The sequence below is a fragment of the Equus caballus genome, chromosome 18 (assembly GCF_041296265.1).
Source record: "Equus caballus isolate H_3958 breed thoroughbred chromosome 18, TB-T2T, whole genome shotgun sequence".
Lineage (NCBI taxonomy): Eukaryota > Metazoa > Chordata > Mammalia > Perissodactyla > Equidae > Equus > Equus caballus.
In genome coordinates, this window is record NC_091701.1 from 27,464,039 (window position 1) to 27,490,536 (window position 26,498).

At 37.8% G+C, this 26,498-nt stretch overlaps 1 protein-coding gene across 2 annotated transcripts in view; it reads left to right on the forward strand.

Moving 5' to 3' along the window:
• ARHGAP15 (Rho GTPase activating protein 15) overlaps positions 1–26,498 on the forward strand; it is a 607,941-nt gene that overhangs the window by 575,121 nt on the left and 6,322 nt on the right. Inside the window, exon 16 of one of the 2 annotated variants that reach the window (XM_023622852.2) lies at positions 21,678–21,815. The exons of the other annotated variant lie outside the window; for it this stretch is intronic. Within the exon in view, the coding sequence (XP_023478620.1) occupies positions 21,678–21,696 (19 nt within the window). The 3' untranslated portion in view covers positions 21,697–21,815. Of the gene's footprint in view, positions 1–21,677; positions 21,816–26,498 lie in introns of those variants that run through there. 2 annotated transcript variants of the gene reach the window in all.

A 26,498-nucleotide genomic window follows, 5' to 3' on the forward strand; every position in this document is an offset into this window, starting at 1 on the left:
CTTACATACAGATGTGAATGCAAAGCAAAGGATATTCTTATTCTTTTTGATTCTTGCAGATTGCCTAGCATGAATAGACACAATTTATTGAGCATTAACCAGAAGTCCAATACTTTGTTGAATATTTAAAATGCATTATCTCAATTCAGCAACCATGTAAGCAGATATCATCCTCAATTTACGGAGCAAAAATCTAGCATCTAGAGGGACCACATTTCTTTTCTAGATCACCCAACTAAAAAGTGGTAGGGCCAGTATTTGAAGGCAAGTCTGTCTGAATCCAAAGGCCTTATGCTTAACTTCTATGCAAAGGTGCTTCCCTCCTCAGGGTAATCTGCACAGAAAAGTCACTCAATATTTGTGAATTTGATGAATGAAAGAATGAATGAGTAAGTTATTATGGAACCTGTTCCCTGCACCAGTCTAACTTGCAAAAGGAAAAATAATAAGAAATTCTGAATCTTGGTGCCTCTGAACAGATGTGGTCACATAGCACAAGGAAAGCAGAAATGTTCCCAGAAGTTAATAATAAAGTTGATCACTGGCAAACTACCTGAAGGTGATGTGGCTCACAGGGAGTGAAGCAAGCTTCGAGACACACTTGGCAAGCATTTGGAACTTTACAGTGTGCATCCTGAATATTATACTAACCTCACCCCTTATTTCCCTTTGCCCTTGTTTTCTTATTCACTTTAAATGTATTTTAACATTTTTATATCGAATGCATCTTTTAGATACAGTAAATGCTTTTATTTGATAAGCTAGAAGTGTAAATCAGTTTAATACATAATAAAATTAATTAACAAAATAAAATTGGTGTTCAAATTTACAGAACAAGTTCAGAAGTGTTTACTAAAAGGATAGAACTGAGTGGCTTATGGCTCCGTGTATCATTTCAGCCAAGCATAGGACTACAATTGTAAAGTTGCATTTTACAGAACATCTGAAATGTGTGGAGTTCCAGGAGGTATTTAAATGATACAGCATGTCAGTATTAAAATCAGAAAAGTTTAAAGGCCAATGGAAGAGATATGAGATTTTCATAGAATGAAAAAAAATTCCACTAAACAGTATAACTATCTCTGAGTTTGAAAATGACTTTATCCTCAAATACCATAAGATTTGCAAACTGATGTTTTAAAACACAGAGCTGAGGGTTGACTAAGACTGAAAGATGCAGTTTTCTTGAAGTTTCTTGGTAAATTAAAATGAAAACAAAAAGAGAAGCTCATTTTGTTACTGATTCTGAGACCATCAGATGGTATTTCTCTCCAAACCCATCATCAACCCTCAATTGTGTTTTCTAATGATAAGAGAGGCTGGGAACCACTGATCTACTCTCGTCATACCACGTGAATATCTCAATTTTAATAAAGAAAGCCCTTGTCCAGATTTTTCCAGTTGTGGTAAAGAGCAATGACGTTAAGGCAATGTCAGTTCATGGGAACCAACTTAGTTCAGTGAATGAGCTGTGGACAGAAGTCAGTTAGGAAAAAAGAGCATATTTCTTAACAAGTTGCCATTGCCCTCTGCTCCATCAGTGGGTCTAAAACATTTGTCTAAAACAAATTCTCAAGGACCTCCAACGAATCAGAGTCGAGCCCTTTCTAGGAGTGTTGAAAGGATGGGTATCTGATTTGTTTTAACTGCAGGCATGTGTGTGACCAAATGAAGCAGATCCCTGAAGAGTCTTTTTCCAGATGTATAGATGACATTTGTACTTTATCCGAGCCCATTTTGGAGAGTGAAGGCCTTTCAAAAGTAATATAATCTGTGTGGATTGAGGGTTTGATACTCAAGAATCCAGATTTCAATTCCCAGTTGCATCAAGGAACTGCACCTTCAGTTACTGATTTCAATTCGAAGATAGAAAAATAAAAACTGCGCCAACTTCATTTTTCAGAAAATATGCGGCAAGTTTAACAAACCTATTCCCCAACTCATGTGTTATAAAACAAGCTACCATAAATTTTCAGTCAGAAGCTGTCTGTAGAATTATTCAGAGACTAGAGGAATTCATTTTCATTTTTTCACTTGCTCAGTCAATGGAATTATGAAGGAAGGATTTTCTTTCCTCTCTGTTAAAGGGCATTGACTCCTACCTATTAAGGTAGAGGGTCTGGGGCCGGCGCCATGGCTGTGTGGTTAAGTTCACATGCTCTGCTTCAGCGGCCCAGGGTTCACTGGTTTGGATCCTGGACGTGGACCTAGCACTGCTCATCAAGCCATGCTGAGGTGGCATCCCACATAGCAGAGCCAGAAGGACCTACAACTATGTACTGGGGGGCCTTCGGAGAGAAGAAAAACAAAGAGAAGATTGGCAACAGATGTTAGCTCAGGTGCCAATATTTAAGAAAAAGAAAAGATAGAGGGAGGCCAGCATGGTGGTGCTGCGGTTAAGTTCGCACATTCCACTTTGGCCACCCGGGGTTCGCTGGTTCAGATCCCAGGTGCGGACCTAGGCACCACTTGGCAAGCAATGCTGTGGCAGGTATCCCACATATAAAGTAGAGGAAGATGGGCATGGATGTTAGCCCAGGGCCAGTCTTCCTCATCAAAAAGAGGAGGATCAGTAGTAGATGTTATCTCAGGGCTAATCTTCCTCAAAAAAGAAAAAAAAAAGATAGAGGGTCTATGTCTTGGGGAGGGCTTAGAGGAGTATGTAGGATTTCTAAGCTTGAATTTCCAGAAGTCTTTAAAGTCTTTAACAGGCATCATAGAAATTCAAACTATAATTATTATACCTATGGCATATTTTTCTTAAAAAAATACCCTAAATTTATTTTTGCAAACAATTAAATATAATCCAACAAAGCCAGCAAATTCAAATAAATCTTCACTCTAAATTTGATGGGCTTTTATGCTGGCCTAGCCTCATGTATGTTAACATTTGATTCATGAGCTTTATCTTTTTGTGAAGTGTCCAGCCTCACTAGTCTAGGACATGAGGGCAGTGCTTACCTTGGTTTAGATGTGCATGAATACTAAATTCCCCTTCAAACAATCTCAGTCCTTTTCTCGTCAGAGATAGCCAGAAGCAGCAACAGAGAGTGAAGGAGATCCATCATGAAATGTCCAGTGTCAGTGTGTTCTCCCAGTTTACTTACTGACCTTCAGCATGCAGCCACACTCCTGACCCTCATGAGATGGAGCCTGGGGGGGAAATAGCACTGACTACCGATTCCTATGTCCTGTTATTCTGTGGTCTCAATTAAGTGCTAATTAATTACCATTGGCATTTTTAGCATTGCTTGTCAAATTGCATTTAGGAGTATCTTTTCAGTGTTTAAATATCAGTAGTTGAAAATCCACAGCTAAAAATCCCACATGTTACCATATCCCTTTTTTCTTCCTATTCAAAACTGTGTTTTAAAATTCATCAAATATATCCATAACCACTGTAGGTAGCTTTCAAATACAACAAACAGGAATTGGTATTGTCAATTTTGATTAATAGTACTTCATTAATAGACATCCTGTTATTCAGTCTCCACCTGCACTTGCTGATGTTGCCTGGAATCAATTAACTCATATAATTTGATTTATTTTACAAAGACATTTTGGGATGTGCTGTGCTGATGATAAAGGCCCTATTTTAGCAGTTCTTGATTGCAAGTTAGATTGTACCTGAATGGACTTCTGTTTCTGCATGGATATGTATACGTGAATGTGCGTTTTGCCACTGAGTAGGAAGAAAATACTGCTCGAAGAAGTCTTGAATTAAAGAATTCATTTTAAAACATGGTGGGGGGTATTCCTCCTGAATATTCTGACTTCCTCTGAACATTCCTAAGAAACAGAGATTCTGAAATGTTATGTATCTTCTCTCATAATCAAGCCATTTTACTTAGCAGATTAGCGAGTCTTCCTTGAAATCAAAGAACAAAACAGTGTTACTAAGCACCAAAGTTAACACGCCAGCGAAGGCAAGATATTAGAGCCAGATAGATTCGGCTTCATGTCTGATTTTGTTTTGCTTTGCTTTGTTTTAGATGTAATTTCTTTTTTTCTCCTAAATATTCACAAGCCGTGGTTTCTAGGTCAAGCCATTTGATTGCAGTTATGAAATCTATGAAAACACTTCTGAGACTAATATAGGTACTTAAGAAATGCTAAGCTTGGTGCAAGTGACAAAAGCCCAACTCAAACTGCTTAGGTGAAAAAGAGAATTTATTGGATTATTCAACTGAAATTTCCATGATTAGATTTGATTTGGGGCATGACTAGATCCAAGTGCCAAAAGATATTGCCAAGAATGACCTCTTCCATCACTAAACTCTGCTCATCTCTGGGTTAGCTTCATTTTCACTTAAATCTTTTCTCCTGGCAGCAAGATGGCAACACCAGGATAGTATGGTATCTGCTTAGCATCCTCAGGGACAAGTAAGCTTCTCTTTTGCTGTGAGAATAGAAAATTCCCAGGAATATTTCTCCTTGGCCTGGCTTGGATCCCTTGTTTAGTCCGTGTTTATTCCTGATCCATTCACTGTGGCAGAGGAACGCATGGCTCTCATTAGTCAGACTTGGGACACAAGCCCATCTCTGGAGCCAGGGACTGGGTCAACTCCACTCAAACCACAGAGACTGGCATAGGAGAGAGACAGTTTCCCCCAAAGATGTTCTTACCAAAAGGAAGAAATAATGATGATTAGGAAAAAAAAAAAAAAGAAGAAGAAAAAAATCCACTTGTCTACCACAATAAATTGTAATTACAATCTCTTTTATTTCTCCAACATAACTATCCTATCTCTGATCATAATAATATTTTAATTAATAGCAGAAGTAAATGAAGGCTAAGTCATGTTAAGGAGCACTGATGTCTACAATTAGGAAAGGTTGCCTATCTCTCATTACCATTTTCTAGCAAATTGACATCAAGGCCTATCAAGCAAAAGTGAAGTACTATCCATCCATCCATGCACTTCTCCATCCATGTAACACTAATAAGCCCCTACAGTGAGATACGCACTGAACTAGGTACTGGGGCTACACAAATAAATAAGGCAGATCCTTAACGAGTCTTTATGTAGAAGTAGGATAGTGTAGTAAGAGATAAGATTTCAGGGCTAAATAGAGGTGGGTTCCAAGCCTAGCTCTTTTGCTTATTAGTTCCGTGAGTGTAGACAAAGTTCTCATTCCCTCTGTGCTTCAGGTACTATATCTAAAAATAGATGTATTGTAAGAATTAAATGGGTAAAATATATAATCTGCTCAACATAAGGCCAAACACATAAGGTAGGTAGTTGTTCAATAATTGATAGTTATTACTGTATGTATCAAATGAGATAATGCAAACAAATTGCTTTACACAGTGCCTGGCACATGGTAAGTACTCAGGAAATGGTAATTGGCAGCTATTATCATATGAAATAGAAGGAGGGACTAAATGTAAAGGAAAGTACAATTTAAAAACCCAAGAAGTATTTATTATGAAGATTTGGAAAAGGCCTTGAGAGTTTATTCAGACCTACCCCCACCTTCAGAGAAAACCCTTTAGTAATTTTAGATAGAGAATTTATCTTCTTTTCAAAGAAAGTGTTCCCAAAAGCTACCCTCTTCCACTTTGCTCTCATATTTCATCAGTTTACATAATATTTAATTAAATTACATAATTACAATAATAAGTACAACTGGCATAAACTTGCTTGGGACTCTCTCCTGGGACTTCCCTCTAGTGGGAACAGATGTGCACAGTTGAGAGTCATTAACTAGCCGTGAACAGTCAATGTGTCGTGGGCATTGGTCAGTATATTTTACAGAGGAAATAGAGAGCTGGTTAAGTGCAAGTCAGCCAGAGCTTCTACAGTATTACAGCAGTCTTCTGAATTCTCTTCCTCTTCTTGAATGTCCCTAGTTCTGGAAAAGTTGCCACATATTTGACATATTTACTTGCATTGTTTAAATATTCTTCTACAGCTGATATGCTCAAAACTTTATAACCACAATTTTAAATTTTCCTTCTGGAATCAGTTTTGTTATTCTATAGTTACAGCTGTGTATTAGGCATAAAAAGCAATGTGAATAGAAAATGGTAGAACATGAAGGATGGATACTTGGTGCTGCCCTAAATCCGTTTCTAACTCTAATCTTAAATAATAGGTTAAACATTTATTTCTAAGAAGGAAATGGTAGAAACATGTCTCACAGGTTGAAATGACACTGTCAATTGGGTACCACCAAAAAGAAGATTAGAATATGCTTTCCACATATGCCTGGACAAATGCATGAAATTAAGGAACCATTCTTTCCACTCTTCCTGGTGATCTCATGAAGATTTTTGAAACCTATTTGTTGCTATATTACAAACCTCAGACTCAGGGTACTACAAAAAAGGGAAGCATTGGCAGCATATATATTTTTAAATTTGGGGTTTTGAAGTGATTGATGATCCTGTTAAGTTTTAAGTAATAGTCATTAAAGGCTGAAATCTAACGAAGTTATTACTTGTAATCAGGTACTTCTGCTGAAAAGAGTATTAGAAGTCACTCAGTCTGTGCCTCAGGAAGTTAAAATTTTATGATCAGAGTAGAAAATAAGCTAAATAAGGAGAATTGGTCAAATCCAGAAGGAAGATGCCTTTCCCTGGTGGTCTGTAAGGTAATTTAAAAAGTTCTAAACAATAAAGGCATAGGTTACCCCTCAACTCTATGTTGGAAGATTAGGATTTTTCTCAAGTAAATACAGGCCACCCAGAAGACACCAACATCGTATAGGATGGCTCACTGGTTAAAGATGACATGAACCAGATCAATTCCTTAGATTTGTACAAACCCCCAGGTTTCTGTTTGAAGATCATGGAGATTGACTGGTTTCTCTATTTATATAAAATACATCTGTAGTCACTGTAATTTCAAACGTTTTGGTGTAAATAACAACTTAAAGCTTAATAAGCACTTTTGATGAGAAAAAGATTTCTGAGCCAAGGTGTTCTTTTTAGTTTGTTTTTCTTAATCCATGAGTTGAAATAGTTACACAATCCAAATCGCATGCTATGCTTTGTGAAGAACTGACATTAACAGCCATTGCACAGACTCGAATGTCCTTCTTAACACCAAGGTTAGGTGCCAAGAAAGGCATTCTGGTTGGTCCCATTCCTTGGTTCAAGCCTCCACCCCTGGTCCAGACATAAGAAAACATGGCCAAGTCTACTCACTGGGAGAAAAAGGAAACTTCTGGTGAACACTCATGGAGAACATTGAATGGGGAGCACTGGAAAGAAAGGCTGGAACCAGATTATGAAAGGACTAGTTTGCTCTAGTAAGGAGCTGGGATTTTACCTCATGGGCAACAGAAAGCCACGAATGGTTTTCAGGCCAAGGAGGTTGGCCCACATAAGGAGACTAAAAGAGCTCAGCTGCATGCAAGCTCAGCTGCATGCAAGCTCTATCTTAGAAGACTCTGTGACCTGTGTTTGGGGACAGGCAATGACAGCAGTTCAAGCATACTTGGGAGTGCAGAAAAAGACAATAGCCTTAGCAGGAAGAGCTGGCAAAAGTTAGGTGAGAGAGTCAAGCTACCCAGCAACCCATCTGGGCTTCAGAGCTTGGTTCTGATCCTCAAGAGAAAATGAAAGGCAGAACCAAGAATCAAAACCACAAACAGAAGGGTCATTTGGGAAAACTGGGCACATACAGCTCATGCTGGAATCAGCGAGCTGGCAAATTCATAGGGTCTTTAGAAGAAACTTGGGTACAGCTGAGGCAGGCAAACGAATGGCACTGAGAATCCTTAGGAAATATCCTTTGTCAGTTTCCTTCATCATCCCTATTAAAATTAAAATAAAATGTGCTCAAACCTCCAATCCTTATAAAACTAGAAACCTAGTTATCAGAAAAGATTTATATTTTATCTGGTCATTTCTGGCCTGATTTCCTGCTTCAGCTGAACCCACAACTCATGCATGCCTCACCGCTTGCCAGTGTTCCCTTATCTTGACAATTCCTTTGCCTTGCTTTCCAAAAGTTTGCTCCAGGACATAGCACTTGGTAGATGTTTATTGAAGATCCATGGAGGATGGAAAGATTACATTACATCCAGCCTAGCAGATAATTTAAAATTTAAACTTAAATAATAAGCATCCCTATTACCAAAATGCACATCGGCCATTCTCCCTACACCCTCCACTAAGGAATTTTCATGAGTTGTCTTTTCCATTTGACCTCTGACTTCCACCAGGTCATTCTGCCCCAACATTCTTCTTTCATATTCTTTCCTTTTACACACAACCTTCATTAGTTCATTTCAAGTTTTATACAGAGAATTTGTTTATCTCTTTTTCTGGCTGTGTTCTAAGGGTTACTTTTCCACAATCAAAATGGTCCATCAAAATATTTTGCTAAGAAAGAAAGAAAAAAAGATGATTTTCCTCCCTTAAGAGGAATTCTGCTGCCAGCAATTAAAATAAGATTCTTTTTCCTTAGTATACTTGCATCTATATATTGAGCATAATGATATCTTTTTTTTTAATTTAGGATTAATATATCTAAACTGATGTACAGATATTCTACCGGTCTACCCCTGCTGACCGTTCTTGCTATCACTGTCTAAGTGCATATTAGGAACAACAGTCATGTCAGAATCTACTTCTTGACTTTCCTCCTGACAATTTATAGATTCAATGCTATTTAGACAGGTAGAGATATAATCTCAGCAGCAAGGCAATTCCCTCGGGCCATTGTACATGCAAAATATTTCCTCAAGTGAAAAATGGTATTGGAAGATTTCACTGAGAGCTCCTGTAAAAAAAGAATTCCTGAAATTGCAGTGTTGAAACTAGTAAAAGGGCTCTGCTATAAGAAGCAATATTCTCACCAGGCTGTTGGTACCATTAGAGAAATTTACATCTTGAAACAGCATTGGATGGTGGTGATAACAAGCGCAGAGTCAATGATCTTCCAGGTTTGTCAATTGATCCTGTCCCAGGTAAAGCAGGGGCAGTTTACTGTCTTGTTGCAAAATAAATGCGGGCCCCCAAAATGTCAGCTGCACAGCATGAGCCATTTAGTGCCTAAAAGAGAATGAAATCTTCTCGGGAATTGATGAGCACAGGGTCTACTCAATTTCCAGTTGGAGGATCATATTTGTGTACTTGAGAATTGATTTAAACTGTCTCTTGTTCTTCAAATACTAAAACCAGACTACCCATTTTTTTTTGGAAATACTGAAATTGTGGATAATTGAGGAAAAAAACAGGCAAGGATCTAGCAGCTATACCCAATGTACTGTATTGTTGTAAAACTACTTGAACACCCTGTCACTCATCACCCTCCCATATGTGTCCCACCCCAAACCACCAAATCAAACAATGGCAGAAATGTGAAAGACCCAGGCAGCTCACCAGCATTGAGTAGTAGTAGTCCCTTGGCAAACATGGTGAAAAATTCACCTGGGCAGGTGACAGACACTTGGGCCTTGGCTAGGGCATTAGTGAACAGTATTTATAAAGACTAATTAGATAGCTTTTGTTGAAATGTTTCCAAGGTGATGAGCAAAATAAAGCCAACCTAAAGAAAATATTTAAAAGTCTCTCACTGAGCATGCTCAGAGAGAGCATTTTAACTTCTTTTATTTTTAAAATGCTCAACCATTTTCTTCAAAAACTTGGCTCGATCCTCCTGATTCAGTGATAACTGAAGTCATGCCAACTTTGATGTTTTTAGCTTCAGCTGTTTTAAAGCTATATGTGATCCCCCCAAAAGGTTGGAATGAATTTTTTTCTGAGTGAAGAAGGAAGCATATGTTTTAAACCCTCATGTGCCTTTTTTGAAAAGGATGAATTAACATCCTATAATATTTTACCTTTGGGCTTAAAATAAAGAGTTTAGTTTGAAAGTCAAGGAGACATTTTTCAGAAATTAAATGGAGACACAGGCCTTCAAGATTAAGTCTATGGATTTTGACTATTTTGCTAAATACATTTGCTGACTGGCATGTCTACTGCTATTGTTTTTAACATGGCAGGAGAGACAAGGCGGTTTGGAGACTTGGGCAAGATGGACCACACACAAACCTAATTTCAGGACATCAAAAGAGCATAAAACTAATATGAAGAAACACTGGAGCATCTTGAATACATTTTTTTCTAACCAGATAAATGACAGGAATAATGGGGAATAAAAATTAATTTAGAAAGCTTTAATCCACCTGCTGGTCTAATTTTCCCTTCTAATTTATAGAAACAGGAAGAGAAGAATTAACAATGAGATGTTAGAGGCTGAATGGTACCAAATATAACTGATGCCATTGAAGGAGAAGGTAGTTAGAGGAGTGGGTTGTCATGCTGGCTTCTGAGAGCCATGTCTGCATTCTTTTCTGTTATTGACCATGCCAAGGCTTCCCTCACACTTTCCAAGGGATCAATTGATCATTGGATCTCCTTAGGACACAGGGGAGATGATAAGGAAAGGAAATCAGAGTAATTATGGCTGATACAATTATTACCTAGGAAGGTAGACAACAGTGCTAATAATGCAGGAGGAATGTGTCAGATAGTTCCCAGCAAACCCTGTGGTGAGTGCAAAACTTACATAAGAAGTGGCTTCTCACCCAGGGTGGAATATTCCCTAGGTTACTACAGATGGAAACAGTGGATGATATCAGTGCTTCCAGATCAAACCTAGGTCATTTTTGCAGATGACTGTGCAATGCCAATCTAGTAGTATCAAGTTAAATTTCACTCAATCATAACTCCTACTATATTCTGGTATTTATCCGACATTCTGGGAGAGCAACAAAAGGAAAGAATTGGTAAAGAAGTGACAAACGTCTCACTCTCTTAAAATGTCAGAAGAACTATGGGCAGAAAAATTGAAACCAGAATGAAAGAAAGGTTTAAAAGGAAATTGAGTCTGTGTTTACAAAAGGATTCCAATTCTGGGTGAACTGTCCAACTCAACCAGTTGCTTTGGAGAAACATGATTAAAGCGATGACTGAGGTGTTTTGTGTCCTAGCCTCAGTTTCCTTTATTCCCTTCTGAGTCCAGTAACAGCCAATCAGAAAGGAACCTGGCCTGGAGGCTTGTCAGTGATAATAATTGAAAACATCTGTCTGTGTAGCAAGTGTGGGAAGCCAACGCAGTTCCCTGACAGAGGGAGTTCTCAGACAGCAGAGCCGTAACCACGACTGTGCTCATATTCTCCTTCACAGACTTTTCTCACTGCCAGCTGTCTTTATTCTCCTGCCAGGAAAGCAAGGGGCCTGGGGCTCTCACCCAGGCTGGGGTTAAGTGAGCTGGGACTGGGGGAAAAAGAGGGACAGCCTGGCTCAGAACTCTGGGTATAGAGACAAGGGCTATCTGATTGGGAACTAAAGAGACCCAGGACTGAGGAAAAAGAATAGCAAACAGAGAAACCAATGAAGTATTAGAAGGACAGAGGGCTAACAATATAAGCATTCATATTTTGCACCCAGCTGACCTGGATTTAGATCTTGGCACAACCATTTCTGTGGGACAATGGGCAATGTTGCTAAGCCTCAAGTTTCCCATCTTTAAAATGGGAATAATAATAGTGCTTACTTCATAAAGCTCTTGTCAGGGAAAATAAGATAATAACATTTGAGCGGCACAAGGCAAGAACTGAACAAACACTAGCTTCTTTATCAGATAGAAGATAGCTCACCAGATAGTGCTTGAGGTTTCGAAAAGTAGAGGCAGAGACCTCTATTAGAGGGCCTGATACCTTGGTCATGAGTAGGGGTGTTCCCGCTGATAGCGTAATATTGATTAAGATAGTCACCATGTTATTCCTACAAATATTCTTCATCCCCTGGCTATAGCCTTTTAAAAGCCACTTTGACAGTCTGTGTTGCTTAGCTTCTTGTGATCTCTTCAGTATTGATTCTTTCTTGTAGCTTCTCTCTGCCCCTAGAGCCATATTCTGGGCTGTACCAGCTTCTGTCTGATCTAGCAGGCTTCACCTCATTCCTAATGTACCAGGGCATTGGTCCCCCTGTCCCAGCAGTGTGCCAGATCTTTCAGCTTGGTATTGAACATATCAAGAGGATATCTGGTCAGAAGAATGCCAGTAAAACATTATTTTAGCCAACTAAGGAATAAATTCCAGATCGTAGGTTTGAGAAAATTTGAAACAAAGGAAGTTGGAGCAAGGAGAAGGAAGAAAGTAAAGCTGTTAATAGAAAGATTTAGATGTTCTCCCTGCCTGCAGGAAAAAAAAAAAAAACAAAACTTTATTGAGAATATAATGAACCAATAGATTTGGAAAGAAAATATAAACAAAAGATTACAAAGGACAGCATTAAAAAATACCAAATTATCGAGATCATTTCATTGTTTAAGAGATTCTCTGGACATAAATTAACCACCTCTGAAAACTGCAGTAACAATCACATCACCACAATTGTATTTATAACGAAGTCACAGTTATTTGATGTATGATATTGACTTGGAAGCTGGAAAGAATAAACCCAGCTTGCAAAGAAGCAGAACTTACTTTTAGGGTGGGGCTTACGTCCTGAGAAAATCTAGCTTAACACATGGGTGGCAAGAAATAATACAAAAGGAGAAACTCGGGGAGGCCAACTTTGTATCATTAGTTAAGAACAGTTATGTATTGTATATGTATCCAACATAAACACTTGGCTAAGGATGTTACTCTACTGACAGTGTTTGCCTTTCCTTATGGTCATCAGCTGGTGACTACCGCTACTTGGCTGCAAAGCACTTCATCCATAAAGAAAAGCACCATAAGTAATAATGAGTGTGGGTTTGTGTTCGTTGCAAAGCAAGAACTCAGATTCAACAAGAGATTTTTTCATCCAATTGAAATGAATCAAACTGTTTAACCTAATTGGGCTTCTATAAATCAGGAGTGTTGTCATATTAGTAATCCTCCTAGATAAGGCATTGCAATGAGGCGCCATGCAAGAGTGCAAATATATAAACACAAAATAAATAGAATCCATTGACCCTCTTCTGTTCAACAGCCTTGTACATGTTTCCTTTCTCTATTGTCACTATTGAAATAAAATTACCACTTAACAACTGACATTAATAGATCTTTTTAACCATTGAGAGACTATATTTTTCCTTTCTGTGATTCTGTCTTCAATATGCGCATAAAACCACAGAAGACCCTGATCTTTTGCTGATTATAAAGTCAACAAAAAATAGGGGAGGATGCACATCCGTTGAATCCGGGTTTTAAAAATACATATCATGAATATCGTGCAGTTGCTTTTTAAAAATTAAGCAGGGGTATCTGTGCTAATCTGAAAGAAGCATTGGTACATATCTCTTTTGCATGTATTTCTTTAAATCTGCTTCAGATAGTTATCTTTGTAAATTAATTCTAAGGTATTTCTAAGTTCACTATTTGTCTACCTTGACACCTCTCTCCAGCTATAATTTTCCCTCTTTTTCTGTTCTCAGTTAAGGGCAACTTGGTTCAAATCCCCCCAGCAGCTTGCCTCTCAAGTTCCCAGATTCCTTCTCATCCAGAAATACCTTGTCTCACTGCTATAGATGTATCTGATTTCCTTTTGAAATTATTTTTCCACTGAATGGCACATTCCTGGCACAGATGTCATCATTCTCCATTCCAAATCCCATGGAGAAATTATTGGTTGATCACATCGCCCTTTCACACTGCAGCTCCAATTTCAGGGTCCTCCCCCACAGAGCAGACTGCCACCATAGCCAGGTAAAGCAAACCGGTGTGTCATCCCTCTGCTAGAGTGGGTCTCTTGGTCCATCGCCACCATTCTTTTATAGGTGTTATGAAAACAAAAATGCAGACTACAGACACACCCTTATGCTTCCAAGAGAACAGGAGGCTCATGTCTGTTTCCTTAAAAATCCCCAGTGTTTGCCTTTCTGTTTCATTCTTTATTTTAATAAGTAAATGGATATCTTATAGTAAAGATATACATTTCATATAATATATAAAGTATGCATAAATATGTATTTAAAGTATACACATATATATGTAAGATATTACTACAAAACCCTTACTTCTCAGGGTTCTCTTATTTTGCAACTAATAGCTACACTTGCAATATGTCTCCAACCTTGTCCACTTTCCTTACAAATTATTTCAAGTTTGAGGAAGAAAAAGTGTTTAAACTTTTTTTTTAAGTGTTAAATTGTTCAACAATAGGATTCAGAGCACAAGGAAATTAGAAATCCTCTAGCCTAACTGTCTAATTTTGCAAATGAGGAAGCTGAGGCTGAGCAAGGCTAAGTGAATGCCCAAAGTTCTACACGCAGTAAAAAAGTAAACTCAGGAGAGAAAACCAGGCTTTCCGTTTCCTTGTACAAGTTGATCTTCCATCCAGTTATTGAAACTGGTGTGCGCTAATGAGGCTAAAGGTTCCTCGCTGAATCACCTTTCTGTCCGGGTGCCTATGGTACTCTGGGTCGGTAGGCTTCATGGATCTCTACACAATTCTATAGGTAGGGGAAATGGATTCTTTCTCATTTGGATAATAGAAACATTATGTGTAAGGAAGCAGGACTTTTCAACACAAACCTCATAACTCCTGCATTCTATTTTTGACACCTTAACCTAAAGTAATTTCACACTAACTCATAAAACCTTTGAAAATGGAGCATCCAAGGATGATATTTTGCACTTACTGAATTTCCTTTTCCAAAAAAATACATCTAAATGTTACACTAGATTGTTGTATTTCCAGATTATATTCTCCAGTCATTCTCTTTAATTTATTTCAAAGAAAGTAAAAAGAAGACAGGAGAAAGGGAGGGAGGAAGGACATGGAAATGGACTCAACATCTTCACTGATGAACTTGGCTCTCCTTCCTGGACGTAAGAAAAAACAGCTAAGAAGAGTATCTGTGGACAGCTTTGTTCTGACTGTAGACAGAAAAATATTGGGGGGTACCACTTCTGTTCAACTCAGCTCCCTTTCTTCTAGAGCAAAAGTCATCTGGAGGAGGAAAAATTTAGGCTGCCAGCCACCAATAAAGCAAAAACTATTTGCAATAACAAGAAGGTATACAATGCCCAAACTCTCTACTGCAAACAAAAGTAGGAGTAAAGCTGAAGGTAACACACCACCTAAATTCAAAGATTTTGCAATCTAATTGAGGGAGATAAAGCATATGTGCCTGAAATAACTTAGAGATAAAAATAAAACATGTCAACAACAATGTAATACAATCTCAATGTTTAAATGCCAAGAAAGCAAATAACGAAGTGATCAGAATACAGTTCTTAAAAGCTTCCTGGTAGAGACAGGATTAAATATGGTTTCGGATATGGTGACTGACATGGAATACAAAGCAATTCAAATGTGTGTGGCCATAAGGATAGATGACAGGGAAATTGACCTCTGGACTCTGAATGTACGCAATCTGCTTTCGTTATCTTTTTTTTTTTTTTACTTTTTTAATTAATAGATTTTATTTTTCAGAACAGATTTTGAGCAGACAGTACAGAGAGTTCTCATATACTATTTCCCCTCACCACACACACACACACACACATACAGAGTATCCCCTATAATTAACATATTACATTAGTGTGGTACATTTGTTGCAATTGATGAGCCAATATTGACAGATACTATTAACTAAAGTCCACAGTTTACATTAGGGTTCACTCTCGGTGTTGAACATTCTATGGGTTTTGACAATTGTATAATGACATGTCCCCACCTGTATAGTATCATAGAGAATAGTTTTACTGCCCTGAAAATCCTCCGTGCTCCACCCTTTCACCCCTTCTGCTCCCCTGACTCCTGGCAGCCACTGAATTTTTTTTCCCATAGCTTTTCATTTTTCAAAATGTCAGATACTTGTTATCATGCAGTATATAGCCTTTTCAGACTGGTCTCTTTCACTTAGCGATATGCATTTAAGATTCCTCCACCTCTTTTCACGGTTTGGTAGCTCATTTCTTTTTATTGCAGAATAATATTCCATTGTGTGGATGTCCCACAGTTTGTTCATCCATTCACCCATTGAAGGACATTCATGATCTTTTTTAACTTAAAAACAAAGTTTTTTAAATTTAAGTTTTAACTTAATTTTTGTAACCAATGCATTTCTCAGGTAGGAAATAAAGTTCTCAGAACACGTATTCTTTTTACCTTGAGACTGGTTTGTCTAGGGGAGTATCCTGTCATTTTCTGCAACACGATACTAGACTATTGTTTCTGTCTTTAAACTTGAGTCATGGACCACTTCTCCTTCTTGCTTCCATTCTTCAGTGATGTGAGAGCAATGAATCTTAGAATATGCAACCAAAAGATAAGAGTTATAAAATTAAGTTTGGAATTTTTTTTTTCCTGAGGAAGATTGGCCCTGAGCTAACATCTGTTGCCAATCTTCCTCTTTTTGCTCAAGGAAGATTGTCACTGAGCTAAGATCTGTGCCAGTCTTCCTCTATTTTATGTAAGATGCCTCCACAATGTGGCCTAACAAGCAGTGCTAGGTCCGTGCTTGGGATCCAGGCCTGCAAACACTGGGCTGCCAAAGCGGAGCAGGCAAGCTTAACCACTATGCCACCATGCAAGCCCTGAAGTTCTGAATTTTTAAATGAATGTGGTTATTATCAAGCATCTATTGGGGTCATGTCTTTTCCTTTCCACTAGAACTACAACAAAGTGTTGTCTTCACAATGAATCAGAATATAAAGCTAAATTCGGAATTATGCCTTTTTCTTTCTTCTTTAGTTACAGTGTTAATTATCTCCAAAAAACGATTCTATGACTCTTTCAAAAGCGACATCCTAAGGTGATGTTGATTCTCTAAGAGGAACCAAATATCTCCTGGTGACTGTGTCTTCCTTTCTGACACCAAATAGCATTGATAACTGAATTATTCTAATAATAATAATAGTTTTAAAAGGCTTCCCTGCCATTTGAAGGGAATTTACAATGAAAGCCATTTACTTGGCCCCCTGATTCTGTACACACGTTGGTTTTAAGACAGCACACAGGAGGCTTTGCCAGGAAAATTTAAAAGTTCAAGCAGAAAAAAATAATCACAATATCTTTCAGTCATTTGCTGCTTGTATTTGTTTCCTTAAAATGCACAGCTAAATGCTCTCTACATACAGATATCACTGGGTAGGCGGGGTGTATCTTATTACTGGGTTATTTTCCAGTACATTTAGCGTAGTTAAGGTAAAGTGTATTAACTTTCTCTCAAAATACAGATGAAAACAGAGTTGTAGCAGCCGTGAATGCTTCAGCCATTGTCAGGAAGTTAAGAGCTGACAGGAGGTCCAAATAATCAACTCTGCCTGGTGCAAATACCGTCGTTTTCCCCTGGGATAGCTGGTCTAATCCTACAATGTATCTGACTGGCATGAATGTAGAATTACTTTCAATAAAGATTTTATTTCAAGCTTGGATGATTTCCCCCAAAACATCTTGTCACTAAGGCAAAGTATATCATAGAATATCTGATTTTTTTTTTCCCCTACAAGTCAGCTTTGGAGGGGGAAAAATACACATTTCAACTCAAGTACTCAACTCAGGTCAATTCACTGTAAAAATCACATTTTAACATATCTAGACTGATTAAAGATTTGCTGTGTTAAAGAAATCAGGGAGCTGTCAAAGAAAGCTTACCCTAAAGTCTGCAAATGTAAAGAATAAGTAACACATTTGCCCATCTACAGTTCCTGCTCTCCCTGCCGTGGCCTTCAATCGAAGAGCAAGCAGGACAGATGACTCCACAGGCTAACACCCGGCTTCTAGAATATTTGTCTTTTTGCAAGTAAGGAAGATTTAAAGGTCACAACTTCCAATAAGGATGAGATTGTTCCCAGGCTATATGAGAAATATGAATGGCCTGGTCAGGATCACCCTAAAATGATCTTCATTTCTCTACTCATTTCTTCTCTCTGTCTTTATCCTATTCTCTGCCTTCATGATGCCAAATTAAGTCAGTGTGTTCAAGATAGAGCAATAGTATAGTAGCAGTACATTATTCTACTTTGAATTCATTGAAATGCTTCATTTTGTGCTTGCTTACATTATTTCAGCCTTGGTGTCACTTTGTTTAATTTATGCTTGGTTTGTATAATCTTAAAGATATCTTATGTTACCTACAGAGTTTCACCTCTTACTCACTAAAAGCACACAAATCGTATGGTTTAGTTCTAATGGGATAGGAGTAATAATTTTAATACTTAATAATCATAGCATGCTTCATTTATATAATGTTTTAAATTCAAAATCCCTTTTATCTCTATTATTATATCTTATGACTAACATATAATATTATGATAAGACCTATGTGCAAGAATGAAAATTCAGCATGGATAAAAGCAGATAAAACTCTAGAGAGGCATGGAAAGGTCTAGATTTGAGTCTCAGCTTTGTTATTTAATTGACTGTGCGACCTTTGGACAGGCCATTTAACCAAAAAGTCTTTAAACCCAGCTGCACACCAGATTTGCCAGTGACACTTTTCAGAAACTCAGGCGCCTGGGCCCCAGCCCTGGACTACACATCAGCATGTCTGCACAATGCCTTTTCTTTTTTAAAAGCTCTAGCCAGAGTGGAAAACCAATGAGTCCTAATCTCCCTTTCCTCATTTATAAAATAACAATCAACAAAAGCAAATGTAATCACATATAATAAAAATTCACATTTCTATAAGGTGCGAAGGGTTTTTGCATACATTTTTTATTTAATCTTCAAAACAACCCATGAGGTCAGTTTTACCATTAACTTCACTTTCCAAACAAGGAATCTGAGGCTCAGAAAACTGGTAAGGCCTCTGAAGTCCACAGAGTCAATACCTGTAGAACAATAGTTTAAGATGCTGAGAGTCCGGATTGCAGGTTCTCCGTAGAGCAGTGGATCTCTCCCCGGGTATGAGAGAATCACATGCACAGATTTTATTGTACCCAGACCTCACTGGAGGTAACTGCAACAGATTCTCTGTAGGTGAGTCCCAGATGTTGATACGGTTTTGAATTCTCCACAGATGACATTAACATGTAGCCCGGATTGAGAATCTCTGCTCTAGAATGACCAGACAAATTTGGAAAATATAAAGTACTATACACGTAACATGATGGTTTTATCCCAGTTTTGTTGATGATCAAACATGAATTCGGAGTGGAAGGGAATGCTTCGTGAAGACAGAGCTGGTCAACATTTTCCACAGTGGGCAGGAATGGTCACATTTACATCCACAGCAGGTCATTCAGTGTCTTTAGGCAACGTGGCTCATTGCAGGCAAACCTTGAAGAAGAATACAGCTGGAGGCTATCTGCTAACCTCACTCCCCACAGCTAGGCAGGAAGTCCTTCCTTGAAAGGGAATCTGAGTGGCCCATCTGTGTGTCCAAAGCAGCCACCAGCACTATCAACTTGATAAATATGGGATTGGACTCTTAGCAGCCTGGCAACTAGGAGACCTTTTATAAAGGCCACTATAGTGTTTGATAGTGGTCCCTAAAAAGTGAGACATTTCATCTGCTCATAGAATTTATTACAACAGGTGATCGCAGATACGTGTGCTGGACGATAGAATCATGAGTTAGCCCGACCTCCATAGGTACAAGGACATATGCAGACATTGGCCCAATATATTCCTCCACCACAGTACAGATTAATAAATTTATATGTGTAAAAGCAAAATAAATAATTTCTATCTTTGAGCAAAGCATTGTATACATTTTGAAGGGGTTTGTATTTCTGCAGCTACATTGAGCATTTTACCTAAAATAGAATTTGACGGTCAGATTTTAGGTGGCCAAGAAAAATGGTGTCATTATCTTTAACTTCAACCATCCATAGTGTAAACCAGATAAAAATTACATTCTATTCTAAACTCTTCTCTCTGGTTTTGTTCAAACTGGGTACATGTTGGAAAGTCCTCGTCAGATAGTATATGAGAACAAAAGGCCCCCTCCACAATTGCAGGCCCCTAACAAGCTCTCAAGCAATACGACCTCTCTTCATCTCTCATCATCTCAGAGTAGGTATGAAACTCAGGCGTGTGAGATTGTAATTATTGCGCCATATTGAAATTAATTTCTCTCTCATGACCCATTCTTGTAAATGATTTAAATTTAGTCAATTCAGAGTGTCTTCGAGACTTTTTCCTGGGTTGTTTCTAGTTCTGGAGGGCTACGTGTGGCCTAAGCATTTGGTGGGGGCAGTGAGAGCATCCACTTATACAGTATTTCAATAAATATTTATTGAGCACCTGGTACCATGAGACAAACACTAACCTGCACCCAGGGATACAGCACTAAACAAAAACAGATGAAGTCCTGGTGCTTAAGACATTTACATGCCACTGGAGAAAGATAATAAAGCAGATAAGGAGGGGAGAAGGTGTCTGGTTTTTGTCACCTGTCCAGGCTGGTCTTTGTTCCCTTCTGGTTTTCAGTCATTGTCCCCAACTTCCAATCCCAGGTCTGGGTTTCTGTCACTGTTCAGGCAGAACTCTGGGAAGCTATCTTATGCCATCTTTGCTGAGATACACCAGGCAGTAATTTCCATTTAACTACTCCTGGTATACTAGACAAGGGGAACTCTGGAATCTTGCTATATCCCTAGGTTTTCCCCAAAGAGAAGAATAACAGTCTATCTGAGCTCATAATCCTCAAAGCTTCTAACAGCCTGTATACCCAGGGAAGGGGGTAGGAAGGGCTCAGGACTGAACCACTTCCACGGGACCTCACCAGATTCTCAGCTCTCCTCCCTGACTCTCCTTCTCCCAGGCCAGAAAATCTTTCTCCAGTCTGGTAGCAGGTAGCGTGGTTCTTCGTTTACCTTCCAACCTCCTGGTTGGGCTGCAGCTGCAGCTCTGAGTCCTTGGGTACTTCAGCTTTTGAAACTCAAAGGGACAGTCCTTTGCAATTCAAATGCCCTAGCTTACAAAAATCCAAAGCACTTTCTCTGCTTTTCTGCTGTATCATCCCTTCTTCCACTGTGGCCTCCGCTGAATATTGGGAAAGGCAAGAAGTACAAGGAAGGGTGAGGAAGAAACCTCAATTGTTATACATTATCCCACCTCGTCTCAAATGTAGTTTGACTTTCCCAGAATGTTCATTCTTTCGTCATTAATCTGGGAGCCCAAACCACACTTTAAAGGTCATTCACTCTGCCATCTAATTCAGGAATCTCAAACGTCTCTGAACACTGCCTGATGGGAAACTCATGGCCTTTTTATATTCATAATATTTAATAACCTTGATAGATGCTCCCAGTACTTTTCCAGTATGCATACGGAAAAATCTATACCAAATATTGATGGTAGTAACATCTAAGTCGTGGAATTATGAGGCATTTTTATTTTCTATTTGACTTGTCTGCATTTTCTAAATTTTCTATGATAAATACGAACCTTTTGAAGCAGCCTAGTCTATTTTCACAACTCTAATTCTGCCTATGGAGGTGAAATTGGTCTCTGGGGCAATTCCAGGAACTGGATTTACAAGAGGAAAGTTAACTTTTTCTTCCATACCATGGCTTTTTGCATTTAGTCATCGTGGCTTGCCTAACTATTCTTTTTTCCAAATCAAACACCTCAGTCCCTGTGCATCCCTGTTTAGGAGCACATCACTCTGCTGGGCACATTCACCCTGCTGCTCTCTAGTTGTCTGGTGTCCCTCTTACAGTCAAGTCACCCTAAAAAGTACCTCAAACTTATTTTTCCTCAGAAAGTAAAATTAAGTGTGGACGATTGAATGATGATACTCAAATTGCAACTTACTCTCTTTCAGCTATTCTGGGACCTTTTAAACAAGGAGACAGTTTTCAAGAAAACTGCTGAAGATTTGATGTAGATGCCCTTAGTGGCAAGTGAAACAGCTATTCTCTTCACCTATGTGAAAAGGAAAAATAAAAGAGACATTGAGGAATTCTGACTTTGCGTATTGATAATACTCCTTTTAGTTTTATCCAACATCACAAGGCAAATATTTAAGTTTTATATTTCCCACTAATATCTTATAATTAGGTACCTTGTTCTGCTTGTGCTCAATTAATGCTGATCCATGCACAATCTCCAATATTCTGTATAAAGTGTTACAAGCACATACTAGTTTCTAAACTGCCTTATTGGACAAACTCAGGTAGAGAATAATGATGGTCTTATAATTATTTCCTTTCTAAAAATACTCCCAACATGTAACATATTTCCTAGCCTTTCTTCCCAAATCCAGGGCAATATCTTCCCAAGATGGTGATATTATCAGTGGTTATTGGTAGTTCAGCAGAGCTCGGGGAATAAAAATTAAGACTTCTTTTACTGCCGACATGATCAAGTGTTGATGGCTAAAACCGCTTTAAAGCTTGAGAGAAAACACCTAAGGGAAACCATAGCTGAAATTCTCAATCTCTCCCACCAAAAGTGCATTTCCATGCACAATGAGAAATGAATGCTTTCAGAAGTTTAAAAACTGAGTGAATCAACAGAAAAAGGTAATACGTACTAATTTGTTTTTTCTTCCACCTAAGAACACCCTTCTCATCTCTGTAAATATATCCTTGGATGTGAATTAGGTGATTAAAAAATCAAAATATGTCACTAAGACTTCTTGCTGACTCTCTAACTTATTTCTCTCCCCAGTCTTCCTCAGGCCTCAGGCCTCACCAATAAGAAGCCCCTTGATTTCAAACTTAAAATTCTTGAATCTTAATTATTTGTAGAAAGACTATCCATATCCTAGAATAATAAAAATCTGCATCTTAATCTAGGCTTTGCCACTTCCTACATGGCTTTCATCAAATATTCAGTCTTTCTCAGATTCATTTTGTTCATCTGAAAAAAATTCATCTAAAAATTTTCTTTCCCATCTGAAAAATAAAAAAAATAAGACGAATATAGACAAATATCCTGATATATAATGAAGTTAAAACTATTTAAACAACAAAGTGCTAGTTCAGCATACACGCAGAGATCATCAGCAAAATAGAATGTTCCAGATACGTTTGTCTGAGTGCAGGAAACTGCCCAAAAAGTGTAGCATCACAAATCAGTAGAGAATGGGCAATGTATTCAACAAATATTTGAGGAAATTAACTACCTTTTGGAAAAGATTACTTTAGATTACCATCACATTTCACACACTAAAATATATTTAAGATGAATTAGAGGATACGAAATTATTTTAAAAACTGGAGAAAACCTTGATGATATGTATCTGATCTCTTTAAATGGATGAATTTTATAATAACAAAAGCAATGGTCAAAATTCCAAAAGAATTTATGACCACACACAAAGTTAAATAAATAAAATTAAGGAACAAAAGAATTGGGAGAATATAAGTAGAACAAAAATAATGAAACATGCTTCTTAATACATAAAAAACTCACAGATTCATATATACAACGATGTTCATTGTAGCCATTGTTTGCAATAGCAAAGAATTAGAAGTAACCTAAAAACCCACCAGCAGAGGAATGGTTAAATAAATTAAGGTATTTTCATATTATGAAATGTAACAACTTTTTTAAAAGGATGAAGTATTTTTATATGTACTGACTTGGAAAGATGCCCATGATATATAGTTAAGGGGGAAAAAACCAAATCGTAGCATATTATATATTTTTTATCTCATTCTTTTTTAAAAAGAAAAAATATACATATATATAAAGATAGGTAGATGGATAGATAGATAGATAGAAAAACATCCAGAAGGAGCACCCATCTGTTAATTATAGTTATCATGAAGGAATTTGACTAGGAAACAGGAAAGGATTTTAGTTTTTTAATCTACATACTCCTCACTAGTATATTATTTTTCAAAAATTATGTATTAGTTTTGCTATGCAAAATAAATAAAATGAATTAAACAAACCAATAAAATGATATGCTTTCAACAGGAAAGGGGCGGGAGATGTGAACAGCTATTCACGGAAGAGAAAAATCTACATGGCTCTTTTGGGTTTTTTAACTTCTTCCGCAGTTCCTAAATTTAAAGAATCCTAAATTCAAAGAGTGATAAACCATTTCTCACCTATCAAATTGGCAATTATTTTTGCAAGATATTACCAAAGATAATAATGCTAACAAGACTAGATGTTATCGTTTAGTACGATATGCCAACATATCCCACGTTATCATATTTTAAGAAGAGAAGAGCCATACTTACTGGTCTAGTGCAAGTTCTCAAAGTGTGTTCCCCAGACCAGCAGCAGCATCACCTGGAAACTTGCGAGGAATGCAAACTCTCAAGTCTCTCACCAGACTTGCAAAATCAGAAATCTGGAGGTGGAGCCCAGCAATTTATGTTTCAATATGGCTTCCAAATTATTCTCATGAATGGTAAAGTTTGAGAACCATTGATCTAGTTGTTACATTTCTGCTATTTTACCATAAGGCAGGGGTTTGCAATAGCAGCACTATTGACATTGGGGGCCACATAATTCTTTGCTGTGGGAGTTCTCTTTGCCGTGCATTGTAGAATGTTCAGCAGCATCCTTTGCTTCTACCCACTAGATGCCAGTAGCAACTCCCCACCCCACCCAGTCATGACAATCAAAACTGTCTCTAGACATTGCCACATGCCTTGTGGTTTGAGCAAAATTGCCCCTGGTTGTTGGGACCCACCTATAGAAATACTCCAAAATGTGGAGGAAGAGTACGTGGAAAAATTTTTTTATATATCAATTTCACTTATACTAAGAAATCATAAGGTACAACCCATTCTGTCTCATAAAAGGTAATGAGTAAATAATATATATTACATATAAAAGATATGGAAATTGCTCATGATAGCAGCAAAAAATGCTGGATACATAATTATGTAGAAAGTATTTTCTCAAATATGTATGTACATAAACTATCCATACATTTATATCACCTAAATGCTGGCAGTGTCATTCTTCTTCTCAAAACCCAACAATGCATTCCCGTCACCCTCAGGATTAAGTCCCAAATCCTTACCAAAGCTCATAGGTTCCCCCCAGCATCTCTTATCCTTTTCACCTCACTCCCCAGCCTCCAACCACACTATCATCTTCCCTATTCCTACAACCAGCAAGCACAACCTTACCACTGGGGCTTCCTACCTTCTATTCTCTGCCTGGAGCTCTCCTTCCCCTAGTATGTGCACTGCAGCAGGTCTCTGCCCGAGCGTCCCTTCCTTAGAAAGGGCTTCCTGAGCACCTTGTCAGCTACATGTGGCACTTCTCACCACCCTCTGCTCATTAGAATTATCTGGGGGCTATATGACCTGCAGCCGGCCAGGCCCCACCCATACTAAGTAAACAAGAATTTCTAGGGATGAATTCTAGGCCATTAGGATTTTTTAAAAGGTCCCCCAGGTCAGTGGAAGAACCACTACTTCTCAGCTTTTCTTCAAGTACTTCACTGCCCGACATCACATTATATATTGATTAGTATACTGCTTGTTGTCTGGTTCTCCCACTAGATTATAAGCTTCATATAGGGAGGGACTTTGTCTATTGTACTCATTGCACTATTCCTGACATTCAGAACAATGTCCAACACCTAGTAGGCATTCAGTGGATTTTTATGAATGAATAATTGTTACATGGAGTTACTGTTTATGGTTATTGGTAGTTTTTTCTTACAATGCTTTTCTAAACTTTTCAAATTCTCTCTAATAAGATGCATTACTTTATAATCAGAAAAAAAAAATTAAAGCTGATTTTTAAATTCATCTTTGAAAATTGTGGTATATTTGAAGCACAGTGATTAGCACTTCATAGATATTTGACAAATAGTAACTATTGTTAGTGTTCCTTTTTGATATTATCTACTATGTAAGAGCTTTGGCTATGATATCCCATTTTATCTATGGCCTTTGTCACTTTACAGAATACATATTCAAACCAGAAATAAGCCATTTTGAAGCCTATGGGCTATTCACTTTTTTTTTTTGCTTTATCAGTCCTCCTATCTCATTAGATATTTTGAATATTGTTTTAAAGATACCTCCAAATCTCCCTATCATGTCTACTCAATAAAAGTATGAAACCAGTGAATAACTGAAAATGTTTCAGCCTTCTGCATTGAAATCAATGCAAAGAGGGTATTCAATAAATGCAAAGAGTAAGGTCATGTCAGCTATGAATACACAAGGGCCATATAAAGCTCCTCTTCGAAAATGTGCTTTGAGAGAATTACATACACATGGCATTAAAGATTATTTAAATACAAAAGTGTCAGAATATAGCAATAATTCCCACTTAGGAAGATAGTTGTTAACTTGCTTTGGAAAATAATAATAATACAATACTTAGGTATAAAATTGAGGACTTTACAATTAGTTTAAACCAGTTGATTTATAAATTAACATATTAAAAAAATGACTGAATTACCGATGAATAACCACCTTGAAACATTTGTGACATACAGCCATGATTTTAAGGGAAAAGGTGAAATCCTTGCTAAGTCACCAACTTATTAAAAAAAAAAAAAAAGAAGCCAGTGCAGACAGGACCATAGTTTGTGCAAATTGAGGGTAGGCAAGCATATGGTTAGCATGGGTCCCCCTCGAAGTAGTTATAGTACATAGGAAACATAAGTGGAGCACATTGAAAATTTATTCTATTTTTAACAGCTTCTCTTCAC